This window comes from Alligator sinensis, unplaced genomic scaffold (genome assembly GCF_000455745.1).
Source record: "Alligator sinensis unplaced genomic scaffold, ASM45574v1 scaffold1298_1, whole genome shotgun sequence".
Classification (NCBI taxonomy): domain Eukaryota; kingdom Metazoa; phylum Chordata; order Crocodylia; family Alligatoridae; genus Alligator; species Alligator sinensis.
The window spans coordinates 1272753-1292638 of NW_005842192.1; the positions used below are offsets into that span (position 1 = coordinate 1272753).

General features: G+C 45.0%; 1 protein-coding gene across 1 annotated transcript in view; it reads left to right on the forward strand.

The window, feature by feature from the left end:
* The window catches only part of MYL3 (myosin light chain 3), a 38628-nt gene extending 18742 nt beyond the window's left edge, over positions 1-19886 (forward strand). Inside the window, exons 2-7 of the mRNA XM_006026421.3 lie at positions 2942-2969; positions 8777-8926; positions 10700-10873; positions 13896-13973; positions 15540-15575; positions 19042-19886. Coding sequence (XP_006026483.1) covers positions 2942-2969; positions 8777-8926; positions 10700-10873; positions 13896-13973; positions 15540-15568 — 459 coding nt within the window. The 3' untranslated portion in view covers positions 15569-15575; positions 19042-19886. The remainder of the gene's footprint in view (positions 1-2941; positions 2970-8776; positions 8927-10699; positions 10874-13895; positions 13974-15539; positions 15576-19041) is intronic.

The window sequence follows — 19886 nt, forward strand, 5'->3', positions numbered from 1 at the left end:
CTACCTTCGGTGCAGCTACATGGGAAGGACACTAAAGACCAGCTTTCTATCAAACATGGTGCTTTACAGTGAAGAGAGCATGGTACTAGCACCCAAGAGACCCAAATCCCATTCCCAGGTCTTGTGCTGGGTGACTATAGACCCTGTGTGTTCCTGTGCCTCTGTCTTGTCACCTGTAACATGGGGATAATTATACTTCTCCTTTCCAAAGCAACTTTGAAATCCATGAATGAAAAGTGCTGTGGAAGCAATGTGTATTCTTATTATCAACTTGACCTGTCCTGAGGGTTAGGTGGTTAAAAGACCCTAAATCCAATCTATACTACTGCTGTTGCTTGGGATATTTAGAGGCAGAAACCAGACCTGGATGTCAAAGAGTCCTAAAAAATGAGGGTTGAAGGGAGCTCAGGAGGTCACATCTAGTCCAACCCCCTGCTCCAAGCAGGACCAGCCCCAACTACATCATCTAGGTCTTCAAAACCTCCAAGGATGGAGAGTTCACCACCTCTGTGGGTAACCTGTTCTGGTGTTTTACTGCCCTCCTAGTGAGAAAATCCTTCCTAATATCTAACCTAAACCTCCCTTGCTGCAACTAGAGCCTATTGCTCCTTGTCCTGTCATCTGCCCCCACTGAGAACAGCCCAGCTCCATCCTCCTTGGAGCGACCCTTCATGTAGTTGAAGGCTGCTATTAAACCCCCTTTCAGTCTCCTCTTCTTTAGACTCAATAAGCCCAGTTCCCTCAGCCTCTCCTCATAAGTCATGTGCCCCAGCCCCCAAACCATTTTTGCTGCCCTCCACTGGACTCCCTTCCGTGTTGTGGATCCAAGAGAAGATTAATTCACTCCATATCTATCAGGCCAATGCAATGTTGGCATGGATAGTGTTGGAGGCATGGGAGATTACAGGTAATCTGGTGGAACCTGTAGCATACATACTTCCTCCCTGGATCCATGCAGGGAGGCTAAGGACGGATTACTGTTTCACGGGACACATCTGTGTGGCACTTACCCAGCCATGTAACTGCTGTTTTTGGCACTTGTGGACACTTATGATCCCACTCTGCAGGCACACTTGCATATTCTAGGCCAAACTTCCCTCTTGAGGCCCAACAACCACTCTTTGCTGTCCTGCTTTCATGTTCGATTACTCATTTTGAAATGTGGCTCATTGGTAGGTTCACGGCAGATTAAGTCAAAAAACCTGCACCAATTGGCAAAGGTTGTGCATCTCAAATTCATGTGGCTTACTGTGAAATCAAAGAGATGCTGGTCTGATGGGGTCCACCCATCTAGACATCACACATCTTCCTGTTGGCCAGAGCAGGGGGACAGCCGCTGGCTTACGGATGTAAGCCGTATTCTAGGCTTACATGCATATTCTAGGCCCATCCGTAAGCCGCTGGTTTACGGATGGGCCTTTGCTGATTTGATCTGCTGCCCATTTGGGCCAGAGCCAAAGGGCTGCATTTTACATGGCTTCCAACTAAATCCATCTGTCTGACCAGTCTCCTTGGGGACTCAGCTTCAAGCTTGCTGGAAAGCCAGCTAAAATGTCAGACTACAAGTGATTATGATTTTCAGATCTCCCTGGTATAGACAAGCACTTCAAGAATGACCCCATCTGTAGAGGTGCCCACGTGGCTGGCAATGGCTTGCATTGAGACTTCATGGAAGCCCAAACTGCGGAAATGGGTAGATACCTCACTGAGGGCAAGGTGAACTGCATTTATCTATGTAAAGGAGAGGCTGAATATTAAAGAGTTGAAGATGATAAGAAATCAACCATTATAATCATGAGATTATAAGGAAATCTCATGAGGTTCAACAAGGGCAAGTGCAAAATCCTGCATTTAGTATGGAAGAGTCTCATGCACTGCTGTAAGTTTGGGACCAACTGGCCAAGCAGCAGCTCTGCAGAAAAGGACCTGGGGGTGACAGTGGACAAGAAGATGGATAGGAGCCAGCAGTGTGTCCTTGGTGCCAAGAAGGCTAACCCCATCCTGGGCTTTATTAGTAGAAGCATTGTCAGCAGACTGAAGGAAGTGATTCTTCCGCTACAGAAAGGATGTGGACACATTGGAGACAGTCCAGTGGAGGGCAATGGAAATCGTTCAGGAGCTGCAGGACAGGACTGGTGAGGAGAGACTGAGGGACCTGGGCTGATTTAGTCTAGCAGCCTTCACCTCCCTGCAGGGGGGCTGCAAAGAGGACGGAGCTGGGCTGGTCTCAGTGGGGGCAGATGGCAGGACAAGGAGCAATGGGCTCAAGCTGCAGCAAGTTGAGGTTGGATATTAGGAAAAAAAACTTTCTCACTAGGAGTGTAGTAATGCACTGGGACAGGTTACCTAGAGAGATGGCGGACTTTCCATCCTTGGAGGTTTTTAGGGCCCGATTTGACAAGTCTTGGCTGGGATGATGTAGTTGGGGCTGGTCCTGCTTGGAGCAGGGGTTGGACCAGATGTCACCTCCTGAGTATCCTTTCATAATTCTATGATTCAAATCAGCAAAGGCCCATCCACTTCTATGGATTCAAGTCATCTTACACCCTTTGAAGCCCTGGCCAATTGAGACTTTAGTCACTCTTTTCTGACTTCAACCTGAGCCTGGCCACATCCCCAGGGACTTAGAAATGCCCAGCCCTTGTGTGTATCATGTTTCCCTGTTGTCCTAGAGCCTTATGCTGCAGGGACCCATCCAGGCATGCCAGTAAGATCTAGATTCAATATTTAACAATTCTTTTTCATCAGTAATTCCTATGGTATTATGGTCAGCAGGGCTGGTCCTGCTTTGAGCTGTGGGTTGAACTAGATGTAGCCTCCTGAGGTCCCTTCCCACCCTTATTCTTTATTATTGTATTATTCTTCTGCAGAGATGCCTAGAGCCAAGGGACTTCAGCAGAGCAGTTAATCTCTGATCTTTTATTTTCTTACTCTTTTTCAGGTTGAATTCACACCTGAACAGATTGAAGGTGAGTAGGTTTGCATCACTTAATCCTCAGTAAATACTCTCACTGCCATGTGTGGGGCAGAACAAAAATGAGATTATCACTCCTTGACACAAGGGTGGTTTAGCTAAGTGCTTTGCTATTTGCCTTTATTAGAAGTAGTATCTGCCGTATGATCAAACCTAGAAGTCCTGTATGAGATCAGTGCTGCATTGTGCTACATAAAGCCATAGCAAGAGGCTCTCAGCATGGGCACACTGTACTTTTACTCCTGAGTAATTTACTCCAGATCCTACTCGGCAAGACATGTTCTGTAGTCAGGAGAGGACACAGATGCAACTCTCTCAAGCTGGCAGTCTGATGTAGGTGCTGTAGTATCAGAGAAAAAGAGGGCCCCAAGGGACCTCAAGAAGTGATTTAGTCAAATCCCTAGATGAAGGTGGGACCATTTATGTCTACTTCATTTCAGATGAGTTTGCTGAGGAAAATGGGCTGATTGAGTCTGGAGAAGAGAAGACTGAGGGGGCTGAATAGCAGCCTTCACCTCCCTGCAGGGGGGCTGCAAAGAGGATGGAGCTGGACTGTTCTCAGTGGGGGCAGAGGACAGGACAAGGAGCAATGGGCTCAAGCTGCAGCAAGGGAAGTTGAGGTTGGATATTAGGAAAACTTTCTCACAAGGAGGGTGGTGAAGCACTGGAACAGGTTACCCAGAGAGGTGGTGGGATCTCCATCCTTGGAGATTTTTAATACCCAGCTAGACAAACCTTTGCCTGGGCTGATGTAGTTGGGGCTGGTCCTGCTTGGAGCAGGGGGGTTGGACTAGATGTGACCTCCTGAGGTCTCTTCCCACCCTCATTTTCTGTCATTTTAAGATTATATTGCACTCAGGACAATACACATTCCCCTGCTCCCCAGTGTGTGAGAATAACCCCATGCAACAAATATGCTCTTTCTCTGGACAAGACAGCCCTTCTACCCCTTGGAAAAAAATTCCTTGGCTTCAATTTGGATTGAATCTTTTTCAGTTACATGACGACTCTCCAGGACTCAGGAAGTGTATATATTTTGGGGGTCAAAAGCAAACGCCCATTCCAATTTCCTAATCACCAGCCCCGTGAAAACAAGTGACATACCAGCCCCGTGCACGGGCTGCTGTGAAGGCCACATGCCACAGCTGGCCTATTTCTTGAGATGTAACCGGAGCATGCAATTGAACATATGATGGGTTCTTCTGCTGGGTCTTAAAAACTGGAACGATACAAGCTTCTCAGAGGTAGCAGCCACAAAACAAGTCATTTGAAGCAGATGAAAGTCCTTTGGGGATCCTGGTTGACTACAGGGGACACAGTGAGGCCACTCACTGCCACTGCCAGGGGTTTTTCCCAGACAGGTTTTGCTAGATGAATGCTGTAGGCTTGGAAGAAGCAGTTTCTGTGACCCGTTCTGCCACTGAGTAGCTCGGCAACCTTTGGAAAGTCACTCCACCTTGCAACCTCGGCCTTAGTCTCCTGCCTAACACTAACAGATCTGCATGGTTAAACTGGACACATGTTTTTGGGGGCAGACCCAGATTCTAGCGATCCATGCCTTGAGGTCTCACGTGTACCCATACCGATGCTGAACCAAAGCTGGCCCTTTCATGTCCCTAAGCATGTTTCCCAACCCCTAAGGAGGACAAGACCTGTGAAACATAGGCTCTATCCTCTCAGATGATGGGTCACAGAGCTCACAGGACCGATTCGGAGCTGTAAGCCATCCTCTTTATACCCAGGGGCACAAAACGGCTGCACAACAGCTGGATCTCCCCAGCTGGAGCTGGGCTTGAACGAGCTCCTGTGCCCTCTCCCTTTGCTCAGTGGTCCTTACCATAAGACATTTGGAAGGTAAAGCTGATGATATAAAATGGCCAGAGTATGTTGCTGAAACAAGCTGACTGGCAGCCTGGTTTCCTTGGGTTTGCAGAATGGGAGATGCATGGAGAGGAGGGTGGTGTAGGGAGATGGAGGGGAGGGTTTGTTGAATGGCCTCATACAAGGAGTTACTGCTGTTCATCCTGCTGCCTCAAGGACAGGGGAGTGGAGAAGACAAAAAAGGGGCATATAGAAAACCTCGGGGGGACAATCTGGAGAAGGCCTGTCCCCAAACCTCCTGCTAATGGCCGAGTCAGCTGAACAGATAGAGAAAACCTCAGCAAAGGCTGGTGTTTGTGTGTGAGGTCTCAGAGAGCAGTGCCCTGTGTGTTTGTGCAGCTGCACACAAAGAAAAGCCACAGCAAAGGCAGGCTGGAGGGGCCACTTTCACAGCTGTGAAAGAAGGGCTGTGGTCTGCAGGCCAATTCACAGTAAAAGGAGTGATAATAACCAGCCAGGCTGGGCAGGATCAGACTGAGGGACATCATCCCTGGCAACAATGTGCAGGGGAAAGCATCCAGAAATTCAGCTTCTGAGGGCATCTGCCTAGGTCTCATGTCTCTCAAGAGCCAAGTGTGCCAGAGGAGGGATCAGACCGCAGTTTCTGACTCACCACTATTCACGCCGCTCCTCCTGCATCCCTGACACTGCCTCTCTAGAGCCCTGCAAGAAAGTCCAGCATCCTCCGCTAGCTGCAGGATGACTGCCTCCAGCTTGGAGAGCAGCAGGAACAAGGAAGAACTGGATGTGGATACTTCCCTGACAATTGGCAATGCTGGAGAAACCCTAATATGAGCTTTCTTCTCGTTGCACCTCAGCTTCCTCCCTTGCAAAATGATGGGCACAAACTCCTGCCTTGTTGCAAAGGTTAATGCCTCCTTGGGAAAGTACATCATAGGGTTATACCTAGGTTTTGGGGCTGTGGCAGTAATGGTTGCTAGCCACAGTTCCCAGATGTGTCCACCTGCTTTGGGCAATGGCAAAGTATGAGAGTTCAGGGGCTCAGGCAGTTCTGGCTTATGGTTGCTGAGTGTCTGCACAAACTGCCCTTAGCCCTGTGACCTGTTTCAGATCTAATTCAGTGATCCTCTCTTGGTTGATTCTGCTTGTCCCATTGGGGGTCTGGATGTGACTGCAGAGAGTATCTCCTCCAGCGGTCAGCAGGACCATCAGCACAGTAGCACGGACCTGTGCCATTAAAACAGGAGTCACCTCTTGAGCTGGAAGAAGTGGCAGCCTGTTTCCTTCAATATGGACCAGCCACTAACACATTTTAAAAATGTGTTGCAGGATTGTATCATCCTATGTCAGGTGGCGTCCACATCTGGAACATCCTCCTGCTTCTACTGAAGAGTGCCCTCCTTTAGCTTGTGATTTTGGTGGGGAGAGAGCTGAGTTCAGCCCTATGTAGCCATGGTCTGCTAGTCACAGGTCACTGGACACCCCATAAAACATCCCCTCTTGATCCTAAGAAGAGATGGATTAAAGTTATGGAAGAGGCAAGTCCAGGAGAGGACCATTCTTGTGGGATCTCTCTGCTAATGAACTACTGATGCAATATAAAGTCAATGAGCCTGATTCTTGTCTATGCTCAAGCTCTTTTACAATGCTCAGGTGAAGTAAAGCTTAATACACACCCATGTTAACTCTTTTTCACAATGCCGGAGTTTGGAAAAGGTCATAAGTGTAAATGCCAATCAGGTCTAATGACCTTGGTAAAGTTTATTAAATAACGTAGGCAAAGGGGGAGAGTTGTGGGTGTAGCCGTCAGCAGGATAAGCCCCATTCTGCTATGCCCACTCGCAGCTGCAGTACGGTTTCTTAGGGACCATAACCGTATGTTATGGTCCCTAAGACCATAGACTACTCCAGTATCGCTCAGGGTCTGCTCTGAGCGATACTTGAGTAGCCTGAGAATTAGGAAGTAACTTTAGGGGTTAAGTCGCCTACTTACTGGGCGCGTCTATGTGCTCATTAATGCACAGTGGTTACTGCATATTTAATTTACTACTTGTATAATCAAGTACTAAATAAATGAGCAGTAAATAGAGTCACTACAGTAGTGTGGATGTATGCCTTTTTAGTGACACTACTGCACAGTAGGCTAATAATACTGTGCAGTAGTGTACTAGCACAGTTTGTGCTGTGATGTGCTGCTGCCCAGTGTTATTAGGCTACTGCACAGTTAGCATTGCATGTAGATGCACCCACTTTATGCCAACCTCGCACCGGCAAAATGTTTCCAAACACAGCACAAGTTACCTTGGAGTGGGTTTGAAATGTTTTCTGTGTGATGGGTTTTCCCTCTCAAACCTGCTGTGCAGAATTAGCTCTGGCAAGCTTCTCCTTTCAAGGCTATTATGATGTGGATCTTGACAAGACAACTCTACTTTGTGCCCATGATCTGGTGCTATGATGGCACCCCAAACTATTGTTTCATATGGGAAAGAATGGGTCTTGGATGGAGCAATGTGAAATACGCGCTATGTTACCAGTTTTCTTTACTGGGTTGCCAATGGAATGAACTGGTGGGGGCTAGGTGTGTGTACTGGGCAGGGTATTTCTGGCCTCTTTCACTCCAGCTTTCTGAGCAGAGAAGAATATAAGCAATTCAAGCTGAAGACAGAAGTAGCAGTTAGTCATAAGAAAATATCCATAAATGCTGCCAGTGGTTTAACGGCTAACTGGAGTATGAAAGAGGCAACAGCAGCATTGGCTTCCCTGCTTTGAGTACACGGGCACTGGCCAAAGATGCTTTTTGTCTGTTGACAGAAATGAGCTTCCAAACCCATAGGCCAGTGCTTTGATTACAGTGTAGTTTCATTAGGATGAAAAAAAAAAAGAGCTGTGTGCGCCTGCGTGGCTTCCTATTCAATTAGCAGGCATTGCAAGGCCAGATTGGCACTGTCTCCTTGCCACACTGGGATGGCTACTAAACACCAACCCAGCTTCATGCCCAAACCTTGCAATAAAGGAGATAAATGTCTTAGGGGTGTTTTGAACCTGCACTCCCCATGGTGCCCATCTTGAGAGCAAATGGGAGGGATCTAGGACCATGGTGATGTGCTAGGAGAACAGGATAGATGTGACCCTCAAAGGCCCATTGCAAACTAAGCTCGAAGCTCAGGTACCCTCTTCACTTCCCTAGGTGCTTAGACAGCATAGCAAGAAGCTAAAGATTTCAAACAGGCAGTGGTTGCAGAGAGCCCCTGGAATGGGGAAGTGTGGAGCCAGTGTGGACATGTCCAACCATCCCTAAGAGGGCTCAGAGAACAAGACGGTATTGAACAGCGTCTCTCCTGCCAGTCAGGGAAATGTTCTTGAGAGGGAAACAGGAAAAGAAAAAAAAAGGGGAATTGTGGGGCGGGACCATAAGAGAGCCAGGGAAAGTCTGAGAAGCTTTACTGGACCAAGTGTAACACAATTTAAGAGCAAGGCTTCAAGTCAGGAACTGTCGACACTATAGCCATTTGGCCACCGCACCCCATAGAGTAGGTCTCTATCTTCTAAACCCTACTCATGACCCATGCCAAGGGTTGCTGTCCAAGGAGTGCACCGAAGAAGGGCTACTGAATCTCGTACCATGCTGAGCTGCAAGGTCCCCAAGGTTAGCCTTTCCCATGAGCTCTCCTGTATTTCTTGATCCGGAAATACCACAAGAAGGACCATTTGACCTCTCTGGTTGAATTCCTGCATGGAGCTAGGAAGTGCAGGGGAGGAGGAATGCAAACATTTCAGATAACAGCAACAAGAAAAGTTAATCAGATTCCTCCCCCCCACACCCTTCCTAGTTACAAAAGAAAGAGTGCAAGGCCCCGCTGAGCTAGAGTTTGGGTGAAGGTTCAGGTTGGTTGTTACTTCATACGAACCAGTTTAACATCAATCTCTTTCTCTTTCTGTTTGTCTTTGTGCGTCTCTCAGAATTTAAGGAAGCCTTCTCGCTTTTCGACAGAACTGCTGGCACAGAGATGAAAATCACATATGCCCAATGTGGAGATGTCCTCAGGGCTTTGGGGCAGAATCCAACCCAAGCTGAGGTCCTAAAAGTCCTTGGTAGGCCCAAACCAGAAGGTGGGTGACCCGCTTTTTGTCTGTGGCTTGAAATGAAAACACCCCAGGAATGAACTGTCAGGCTGAACAGACTATATCCCTCTCTTTGGATGGAAAGATGGAGTGGGGAAGAGCCGTGTAGTTTTACTGCCAAGGAGAAAGCCAATCACGTGGTCCGAGTACTTGACTAAAATTCAGGAGACCAGAGCTCAGTTCTAAGCTCTCCTGCAGATTTTCTATATGACTTCAATTTTCCCATGCCCCAGATATCCCCCTACATTTTGAGACTATTTAAGGCACTGACACTCAGTCCTGACTGGCTCCAGAGCTACACAAGTGGTTGGCGTTAACCAAAAACCCACAACAACATGGACGCTGCCAGGTGATCCATGGCAGATACACTCCAGTTCAGAAGAAGAAGAAAAAAGCCCTCTGGTGCCGTGCATTAGTTAAGGTTTGCACGGCACGTGTTGCATTGTTCACAACTGCAGGAAAGACAAACTTGATGCATGCAACACAGCAAAAACTCTCATAGATTCATAGATGGCAGGGACTGGAAGGGACCTCATGAGATCACTAGGTCCAGCCCCACTGCGCTTGGGCAGGAAAGACTGCCGGGGTCAGATGACCCCAGCAAGATGAGTGTCCAGATGTTTTTTGAAGATGTCCTGATTTCCAGTCAATAACATGCCTGGGAGCCATGTCTGAATATCACTGGTTAGAGGATAAAATTTACCCCTACATAATGGGCATTCAGAAGTTATGGCAAAGGCCATGGATATTTAGCTGAGGCTGTATTTGTTTCTTCCCCAGCCCTAAAGAAGGGCACTTTGTGATCAAAAGCTTGTGCAATACCTCTTCCATCTTGATCTAGTAAAAGATACTACTAAACCTTCTTGCTCACAGTTTCCCTGGATCATCACAACCACAATGGTACAACATGCTGAGGGACATGCGAGCAGAGACTGGATGTTAGCCCATGTTCTGCTTTCAGGAGGAAGCACCATGAGGTCTTTCAGGGTGGTTCTTAATGTCTTATGTGTCAGGGGCTCCACGGTGTCAGTGTGAGTCACTTCTATGACGACCCACACCTGGAATTACTGTCTGGTTGCTTCATGTCCAACTGAGGTCACCTGGGAGGACCAGGCCCTTATTGAACCATAATGGTAGTATAGAGAGAGAGCACGAATTGGGCTGCTGGTGCAAGTGGGGAATTGAGGGATATCTCTAGCAGAAGCTACCCTATACCAGGACTCTTCTGTCAGTCTGGAAGGCAGAAAAGCATGGAAATCAGCAAGAGAAAAGGCCTATTGGATGCCCGGTCCCTTTCTTGCCACCACAGTACACTTCCCGCATGTTACTCCACAGAATACGACCAGTCTGTCTTTAAACATCTCCATGCCGTAGGGCTGCCATTGCCTGTTGTGTAGCAACATGGGTTCCACCATCAGAAATATTTCTCCAATATTCATGATAGCTTGCTCTGACTCCTTCTCATTAACAAGCCTCGATTAAACAAAAGGGGTTGTTTTCTTTCCTTATGACTCCATGACCCTTGTCGGTCCTACATTCCTAAATTTAAACATTTCAGATACTCTCTATCTGCCCATCTGTTCCCAAGACATGTTTCCACATCTGTCCCTGCCTCTGGGTTTACTATGTTCTCGGGCTACTGCCAATTCAGCTGATAGCTTTTCCATGCAGCCCCACGTACACCCTTTGTGAGGTCCCCTGTGCTCTCTGAAAGGCCAGAGCATTCAATCCCCTCTTTCTTTTTCCTTTGTGCGTTTGCAGAAATGCAGTCCAAAATGATTGACTTTGAAACCTTCCTGCCGATGCTCCAGCATGTCTCCAAGACCAAAGACACTGGCACCTATGAGGACTTTGTGGAGGGCCTGCGGGTTTTCGACAAGGAGGGGAATGGGACTGTCATGGGGGCTGAGCTCCGCCATGTTTTGGCTACGCTGGGTAAGGAGAATCCATCTTCACAACCTTTTGGCTTCTGAGGCCTTTTCCATATAGCTAGCAGTGTCCTGGCAAGTTTGAACATTCACCACTGTCTCTGCAGGTCAGATGGGCAACTGGAGACTGAGGTGGGGGATCACATTATCCTCCAGGAGAAAGCCTACAAATTGCATCAATGGCTGGATGGATTATTGGCCTGACTCATTATGGCAGATCTTATGTTCTTATTATTACTGACTATTGAACAGAACATTTGGAGATGTTTCCTTTGGCATCTCAAAACTTCAAATAGTGGACACCAGGGAGGGTGACAAATATGGGATGGCTCGCTCTAGAGTTGTTTTTCCTTTATAGCATCCGCTTCAGCCACTATAGAAACAGGAGACCGGGCAAGATGGACCACTGGCCTGACCAATTATGAAACTTCTCATGTTCTTATGTCCAGCTAAAGATGATTGACCTTCACCTCAAATGCCGAGATTTCCTTCCTTCCTTCTATTGCTCCATTTCCCATGAAAACCCTTAAAAGTATTGGCAAAAGGTTAAATTTAAGCTGGGTAATGGGGACTACTGACTTAGCACCAAACAGCTAAACTCGTAGTAACATTTTTGTGCACACCTTTGCCTGCTATAAGTGAAAGGTAAATCAGGGCAGCTTAGCTCTGCTTTATTCAGACACATTGCCCCTGATTTGCTACTGTTTGCTATGGGGAAATTGCAGGCAGATGCTGTGTGATTAGGCCCTTTCCCTTGTTAACTCACTTCATTTTGACTGTTGGGCTCTAATCTAAGGACACAGACAGGTTAAGATGGGAAATTTAGCATAACTGCGTGTCAACTGATTCATTATAACTGGCCACTCCTATGTTGCAGTAAGTGAAGCTAAACTGCAGTAACTTAACCTAAGATGGGCAGCCTATCTCAGTTTAACTTCAACACACTGCAGGACAGGTTGGATGAAAGAAATATGTAGAGAGGATTCAGCTGACCCACAATAAGTCCCTTACCTTTTAAAATGATTTAACTTTTCATCTGCCTTAAGGATGTGAGGCCAAATAATCACCCAATTCTGGAAAATATTTGCTTTGCAAATTGTGAAAAACTCATCTCTCTCCCCATTTTTTAATTTTATTTGTCATGTAGATTTATAAGGAATCTTTTGGTTTATCTCCTCTTCTACTGACTCATTTATTCAGCTGAAATGGCTCTGCAATGGGCCTTTGCTAAACTTAGCAGAGAATTTATAGACTTTTTTTTTCCCCTACCACCTCTTGACTTCCGAAATCCAGGGTTTCTTCATGCAATGAAAGGTGATGTCATCAACACAAGAGCCAGCCTGAAAATGTTGCTGTAAATCAGGGTGAAGCTTTCTTTTTCTGTATTCAACAGCACTGAAGTGCTCTGTTGTCACTGGCAACTTAGTAAGCCTCTTTTGAGATCAGCTTTTACTCATTAATTTTTGGCTAGTTTTTTTTTTTAAGGAACTAAAAGATAGTCCCCTCTTGAGTGGAGACCAAAATCCACAAGAGATGGGTCCTGATCTGAGATTTTGGCTCTGAACTCCAAACCTGTGATTCAAAGGGCATTGATTCCATTTCAGCTCTGGCCTCCGCTAACAATACAACTAGAGATTCTTAAAACAATGAAATTTAAATAGCTGACCCCTTCTCTCCTAAATTCTGTGATGGGAGGAAATGGGTACAATGCCAGGAAATCCAGGGGTGATGCAACTGCTCAAGCCACCTTCTACAAAGACACCAGCCTGGTCAGTTCTGCAAGTTGCATAGATATTTCCTCTTTCTGCAATGTGCAGCATCCATGTGCCAGCATCCAGAGGACTACTGAAATGGTTAGGGCAGGTTGTGTTCACTCAGGCAGGAAAGTTCAAGAGTAAGCACCAATCAAGGGCTCTTATGCAGACTCAAGTCCCTTCGACTTTGGTCATTCTGGCTGCATCTACACGAGACGCTGACTGCAAGAGCTCATGACTACTGCGCAGTAGCTCTCTGCCTTGAGTTTGGGTACTTTGCCCTTGAACAGAGTATGGATAAATTTGTGTCATGCTGAGCTATTGAGAGGGCACTTCATATGGTGAAAGACAGCCATCTAGTCCAAACAGTGTGACTATGTGAAAGGCATTGCAGGAGGGAGGAAGGAGTTTCAATCTTTTAGGCTAGGGACAGAAATTACACATAAATTGGTCCAAGTCATCAGGAACCAGTTCAAATCTGTAACAGAAGTTCAGCGCACATAAACCGCTTTCACAATGGCCAAAAGCAGTTTAAGATAGAACTGGATGGATGTAGTATCAGACTTAAATAATTTAGGTTAAATCAGTTTATTGAACTTCTGTCCCACTTCCCTTTTAGATTCAAGTTAATTCACAGTCCCCCAGCATCCCAGGATGCTTTGCACCTCCCCTGAAGATTCCACCTTGCAGGGTGGCCTAGCTAGCTGTCTGCTCCAGCGGAGCAGGGAGATATACTCTAGCACCCCCCAGCCTCTGGTTTGGGGCACTGCAAGCCCGTGGCTGCATTTCTGAATCAAAAGTGAATGTCTGTTCACTTGCTTATTGGTTCAGTCTCTGCAGTTTAGACTAACTTGTGGAGATTGAATTGATTCAGCCTCAGGCTTTTTGACTATCTGTACTGAGCCCTAGTGATGATATAAGCTACCATTACAACCAGAGATTGAAACCCTGTTTCCTCCTCTCAAGTATTTTTTTAAACGGTTATTTTTAACATCTTATTTAATCTGGTTTATATTTGGTTCTTAATGCTCCAATAAGAGATGAAGGTGCTAAAGTGTCTTATAATCTGTTTTTCTCCCCTATAGTGTTATGGAGTCTATATAGGTGTGCTGCTATAAAGTGAGTAGCAATGGTTTGAAGGAACCCAGGCAGGCTGCAGATACAACATGGAGGAAGGTGCCTTTAAGTCATAGGTGTATTTTGGAGGGTGATCACAACATGAGCAATGGTTCTTGTACACTGAAATACTGAGCAGGAATTTTTTTTCCTGCCTAGGTGAGAGGCTGACTGAAGAGGAGGTTGACAAGCTAATGTCTGGTCAGGAAGATGCCAATGGCTGCATCAACTATGAAGGTAAGACGTGGGGTCAGATGTAGATGGACCTCTAGGCTTGAAAGTTTGTGAAAGCCTGTGAACCCCTGGCCCACAGATGATTCAGATCTGGATTTGGTGTTCTCCAGAGGTCAACAAGGTTAGGCACCAGCATCTGGTTCAGGCTCATTTCACTGAAAGAGGTGTCATACCCTTTCTGCATTTGGGGATGGTCATTGCCTGACTCAATACAGACAGACTGTTATAATGATTTGGAATGGCTATTTCTATGTTCTTGACACTTTGTCTCTTAGGAAAAATTTTCCTGGCTACGCCCAGACCTCTCTGTCTTTGAATTTGGGCTGGAAATCCACCCTGAGATTGCCTCAATGGAAAAATATTAAATTCTCTAAATCAAACATGGCAGAGTCCTAAGTACACTCTTTACTTTCTTTCCTCCTCTGACCTGATGATTAATACTGTGCATTTGAAAGCTTGTTTAACTTTATCCCAACTATGCATTTGGTCCAATAAAAGATACCACCCCAACAAAATCCTAAGTGCTGTACATTTTGAAAGAAGTCCATGTATAGAAGTGAAGATGTGTGGGAGTGATACAATCACAGGATATATGACTGGAAGGACCTCCTGGGTCATCATGTCCAGACCCACTGCTGCAGGCAATCCCATCATGCAATCTTCTGTCTAAGAAGCTGCCTTGGCAGAAGGAACCATGTATGCCCAGTTGTCTGGGGAGCACATCTGAATCAGTTAACAACTTGTCTAAACCTCACTTCCCTGGGTCAATACATAGAATTAGGGGAATAATAGATTTTTCTTTCTATTTATACTTATATATATATATATATATATATATATATATATATTGGTGCCAATAGAAAAAAATATATATAGATTGATATATCTATCTATATATGTATATATCTATATCTCTATCTATATATTCATAGATTCGTAGATTGTTAGGGGCTGAAGGGACCTAGATCTAGATCTAGATATATATTGGTAAAGAGCAAATAGAAAAAGGTCTATTATTTCCTTAGTTTAAATACAAACACACACACACACACACACACACACACACACACATTAGGTTATTAGGTCAATATATAGAGCTAGGGGAATAATAGATCTTTTTTCTGTTTGCACTGAACAAATATATATCTATATCTATATATAGATAGATATATAGATATAGATATAATTTTGCATCAGCCAAAAAGTTGTTGGGAAGAAAATGTGCTGCTTTGCCTGAAATAAACTTTCTATTTCTTTTGTTAAACTTCTTTTTTTTTTTTTTGTAATAATTATTGGCAAATTTACTCTGATAGAGCAAAATGCCTCTCGACATTTACTTTTAGAAATTTGGACTTTCTGACTCAGATCAAGTATATTAATGTTTTGCTGAGCTCTTATTACCAAGGTTTTTGGGGTATTACTTACAAAGTTCAGCTGCAATGCTTGTAGTAAACAACATGAGGAGAATGGCATTAAATAACAACAAAATGTTCTAGATTTATCCCAATACCCCTGATATATACCCATGGGCAGGGATGATCAATTCTCTTCTCGTTCTGTTCCTTCCAGCTTTTGTGAAGCACATCATGACCAACTGAATGCCAGGTAAGCCTCCTCCTCTTCTCACAGTGCTGTTGTCTGTCCAGTTTTCCTGATGGTTGTTCAGTCTACAGCTCGGCACGGTGCAATCACGTGCACAGAACCGATCCTTTTTCTCCAGCGATTCTGCTTCTGAAGTTGTTCTGTTAGAAGCTACAGATGGTGATCATGAGACAAAACATTGGACTGACTTTCCCAACATGGTGTCTTATGATTCAGTTGTGTGAAGGGGACATTTATCAGCTTCAGATCATTTTTTCTAGAGGTTGCAAGGCAGGTCAAGCCAGAGAAGAATTTCAGATGATCACTCTGACATAGAAAACTATGGGTTTCTTAGCCTTAGATTTACCGCTTGTTCTTCTGTGTGAATTAAGTGACACTTTTGTGTAGGTGGGCATTACAGAGGGGCAATCTATAGAATCACAGACTTATAGAAAATGGGGGCTGGAAGGGACTTGTCCAACCCTCTGCTCCAAGCAGGACCAGCCCCAGCTACATCATCCCAGACAAAGCTAAATGTTCAGCTTTTGAAACCCTAGTGTATTGTACATATTATGAGGGTGTAAATTAAATAAGACTGGCTGTGTCTACCTGTGTGGTGCACTGCCCAGTTGTTACTGCGCAATCATTTAGTACTTTCCTACTAGTACTAAATGACTGTGCAGTAACCAGCATTACTGCACAGTACCGGTCCCATGTCCCCCCCAATGCTACTGTGCAGTAGCAAGGAGTTACTGCACAGTAGCTCATTACTACTGCACAGTAGTATCACCGCACAGTTAATGCCCGGCAATGCTACTGCGTGATAGCAATGAGCTATGGTGCAGTAGCTCATTGTTACTGCACTGTGGTGTCTCATGTAGATGCGCTCAATGAACCCTAATTTTGGCTTATCTTTTACTAAGTGACATGATCCAAGGTTTTGAGAAGAGAAGAAAGACCAAGTGAAAAAAAAAATATCTGTCTGTCTCTCTCTGTCTCTTAGATTGGCTTGGAAGCCTCATCATTGGGGGAAGTCCAAAAAACAATTAGCGTCTAGGAGTGAAAAATGTCAGCAGGCTGTAGAAGGAGCTAGGCCAAAAACTTCCCTTCTTGGCTGCCACATAGCAATCCTGCACATCACAGTGGAAATATGGCAAAGCACTTCTCAAAAACTGTTGATTTTAAGTGCCTCAGTGTTTGGTGATTCAGCTTAAGACACATTAAAGAGAGGCCTTGTTTTTAGAGGGTGGGTGCTCAACTTTTTTTAAGGGGAAATTGGGCCCCTTAAAGGCCACTCAAGCTGGGAGGCAAAAAATCAAGCCCCCCCAAATTGCTAGTCACTTTTGAAAATGTTGGTGCCCAGCTGAGCTGTCATAACCTTTTTTCTGCAAGGAAAATGAGAAGTGACCTCAGTAGACAGAAAGTCCTTGCAGTGGAGAAAAGACAAATTATCTCTACAAGTCACTCAAAATAATGATTCTGAACTCAGCTCTCAAGAGAATTACTGGCTTTCTATAGCTCTGGCTTCACTCCTTTATAGGAAACCATCCATTTTCCAGGCAAAGACCTCAGCTGTCTGAGCCATTACCTTCTGCTTCCCATTCCACAAGTGGGCTCTCCAAACCACGATACAACTTACATGCCCCCAAACCCAGTCTCGCCATTGCAAACCAGCTGAACTTCATTTCCCACATTTATTACCCTTGGTTTTCTATATCTGCCGGGAACATTTCTGACCATCTTGCACCGGCATTCACATCTTGTCAACTCTTGGGAAACTTTTTGACCAAAGTATCAAATACCCGTGCTCTGATTTGCAAAGTGGCTGATAGACTGGGAAAGACATTGGCTTCTTTTGGACTCATTCCTTTCTTTTTTCTTCTTCTACTTTGGTTTATTTTTCTACCATGTCCTGCCTGGGCCCAGCTTTGTTTAGCTTGTGGGTCTGACCTTATCACAGTGCATGGTGACATGCCTGCCGAACAGTGATCTTTTTTGTTGTGTTCACTGGAGCCCCAGGGAGTGAGTTAACTTGAGTAGGAATCAAATCCAGGTCCTCAGTGCTTTTCTTCCAAAATATAATTCACCAAAATGTAAGCTGGCTTTGAACAGCCGGGGATTTTTCTTTCCCTTTGTCACAGTCCAGTTCTCTTTATTTCAGGCATTTCTCTCATCTAAACACACGCAGTTTTAGTTAGAGGCTAGCAGTTTCTCAGCTCCAAAGATATGATCTGGTCGGCTCCCAGAATGGACCATGTCCATAGCTATCATCATTCATTAGGATGATTATTTAGAGAATGCTTGATCCCTAATGAACCCAACCCCCAGTTTTGGAAGAATTTCTCTCTGTTGGTGAATTCTGTGATAGTCCCCTAGAGCAGATCAAAGACAAGCCGACAACTTGAATCTGAACTGATCTGAACTTTTGGAAGTTGATTAGGATCTGGGTCCAGATTACATAAGTATCTTCCCCCCCCCTCCCCTCCCCTCCCCTCCCTCCCTTTTTTTTTTTTCTCCTTGAATTGGTTTAAACCAAATCAGGTTTGAACATCTCCCAGTGCTAGCTGAAGTTTGGGTCTGATTCCAAATGTAACAGCTAAAGTGCATCCGTCTTCTTTTTCCTTTATGATCATTGTTATTTGCCTCTCTGCCTCTTTCTTTTTGACCACAGAGTGGTGCCTCAGTTTGCTTTGCTCTCAGCAGCTGCACAATCTTGATAATACCAGATAATTTGTTACATCCTCTATTAGTGACTCCATGGTGGATTTCTTAGACCCCCCCTAGGCCAAGTGCTGTCTTGGTTCCAGGCTGCTCTTTCTGCTTTGCATTCGGCCTCCCTGTGAGAAACGTTTCCAGATTTGCTGCTCTTTTATTTCCTGCTGCAGGAAATGCTGAGCCCTTGCTCGGTGTAGGTCTGCAGGGCACACTGCAATGCAAGGCAGAGATAGGCAAGCAAGCTATAAGTGAGCTAGGCTAGGTATTAGAAGCAATCTTGCTGTGATAGCATGCCGTGTAGTGGTACCCTCGGTTATCCTAAAGGGAGAAGGTGGCTGGATAGCACTGTGCTGAGTGAGGTGAAAGAAACTCAATTAGAAAACCACTGTGATCTACTAAATAGGGAACTGGACTGATCCTCCGGAAGATTTTTCCCTATTCTTGGCCCTACCTCCGAGCCACTGGGTTACCTTGGGCAAGTCACTTTATCTTCTCTGCCCTCTGTTTCTTCCTCTTCCATCCTTTCTCTGTTTCTCCTATTTAGACTGCAGGATCTCAGGGCAAGGATGGTCTCTCACTTTGTATAGCACCTAGCACAATCTTACCCTGGGAACTTTAGATACTATGGCAATTCAAACAATAGCACTAGAGAGATCATTGCCATTGTTTTTCATTACGGATGAGCTGAGCACAGATCCAAGAGAAATTGGAGCTGGTTGAGGATGTTGTTCATGGCTGTTTTTTTCCTAATGATTAAAAATAACTTTGTTTTTAGGACAAGACCGACTCTGCCGAAACCCCGACACTGGCCTTGGATTTCGACGTAACGGAATGTCTCTTCGTTTTCCAGCCCAGATTCCTGCTACAAAGCTACACAATGTACCAGCCCTGAAGTTATTTGGATAGATATATTTCTTATTCATGGGAGGAAATTGGCCTCTGCCAAGACACAAAACAAATGGAAATCAGAAGGCATTAGGGTCTAACTTATGGGTACCTGGGCAGTCTCATTATTCTTTAATGCCAGAGATAAAACAGCACCTTGATATATCTAGACTGGGTGGATGGATATTTCACTTATTTCATACATGGTTGCACCAAAAAAGAATTTGACAATTAGAAATTTAGCAGGATTTTTTTCCCAGATCTTTGAGTCTGCGTCTCCTACCGAAACTCAAGGGTTCAATGTCAGCTCAGAAATGTGGGTTCTCCTATGAAAGGGGCAAAATAGAGTAGATTTAAGTCTCGTTACTGCAAAGATCTCTGCTATGCAAATAATATTTTCTGGTGCGGGAACATATTTAGGAAAAGTGTTCAAGACTGATGTTGAATAGCCACCCATCCACCAGGGAAAACAACCTAATTCTCAAACTTTTGGGGTCCAGAAAGCACCACAATGAGGTGCAAGATCTAGATTTGGGGTGAAACATCATATTTTTAACCTAATTGCAACTATTTTATACGGGTTGCCATATGGTATATCTTTTCACCTGGGTTACTTGGTACAACAGTCCCAGTGACGGTGTAAGTGAAACATCCATCTCAGTTCAGACCAGACAATTTTCTAATATCCACTCCTTGCTACTGTAGCTTTTCTCATTAAAACATTCTTTTCTCAGG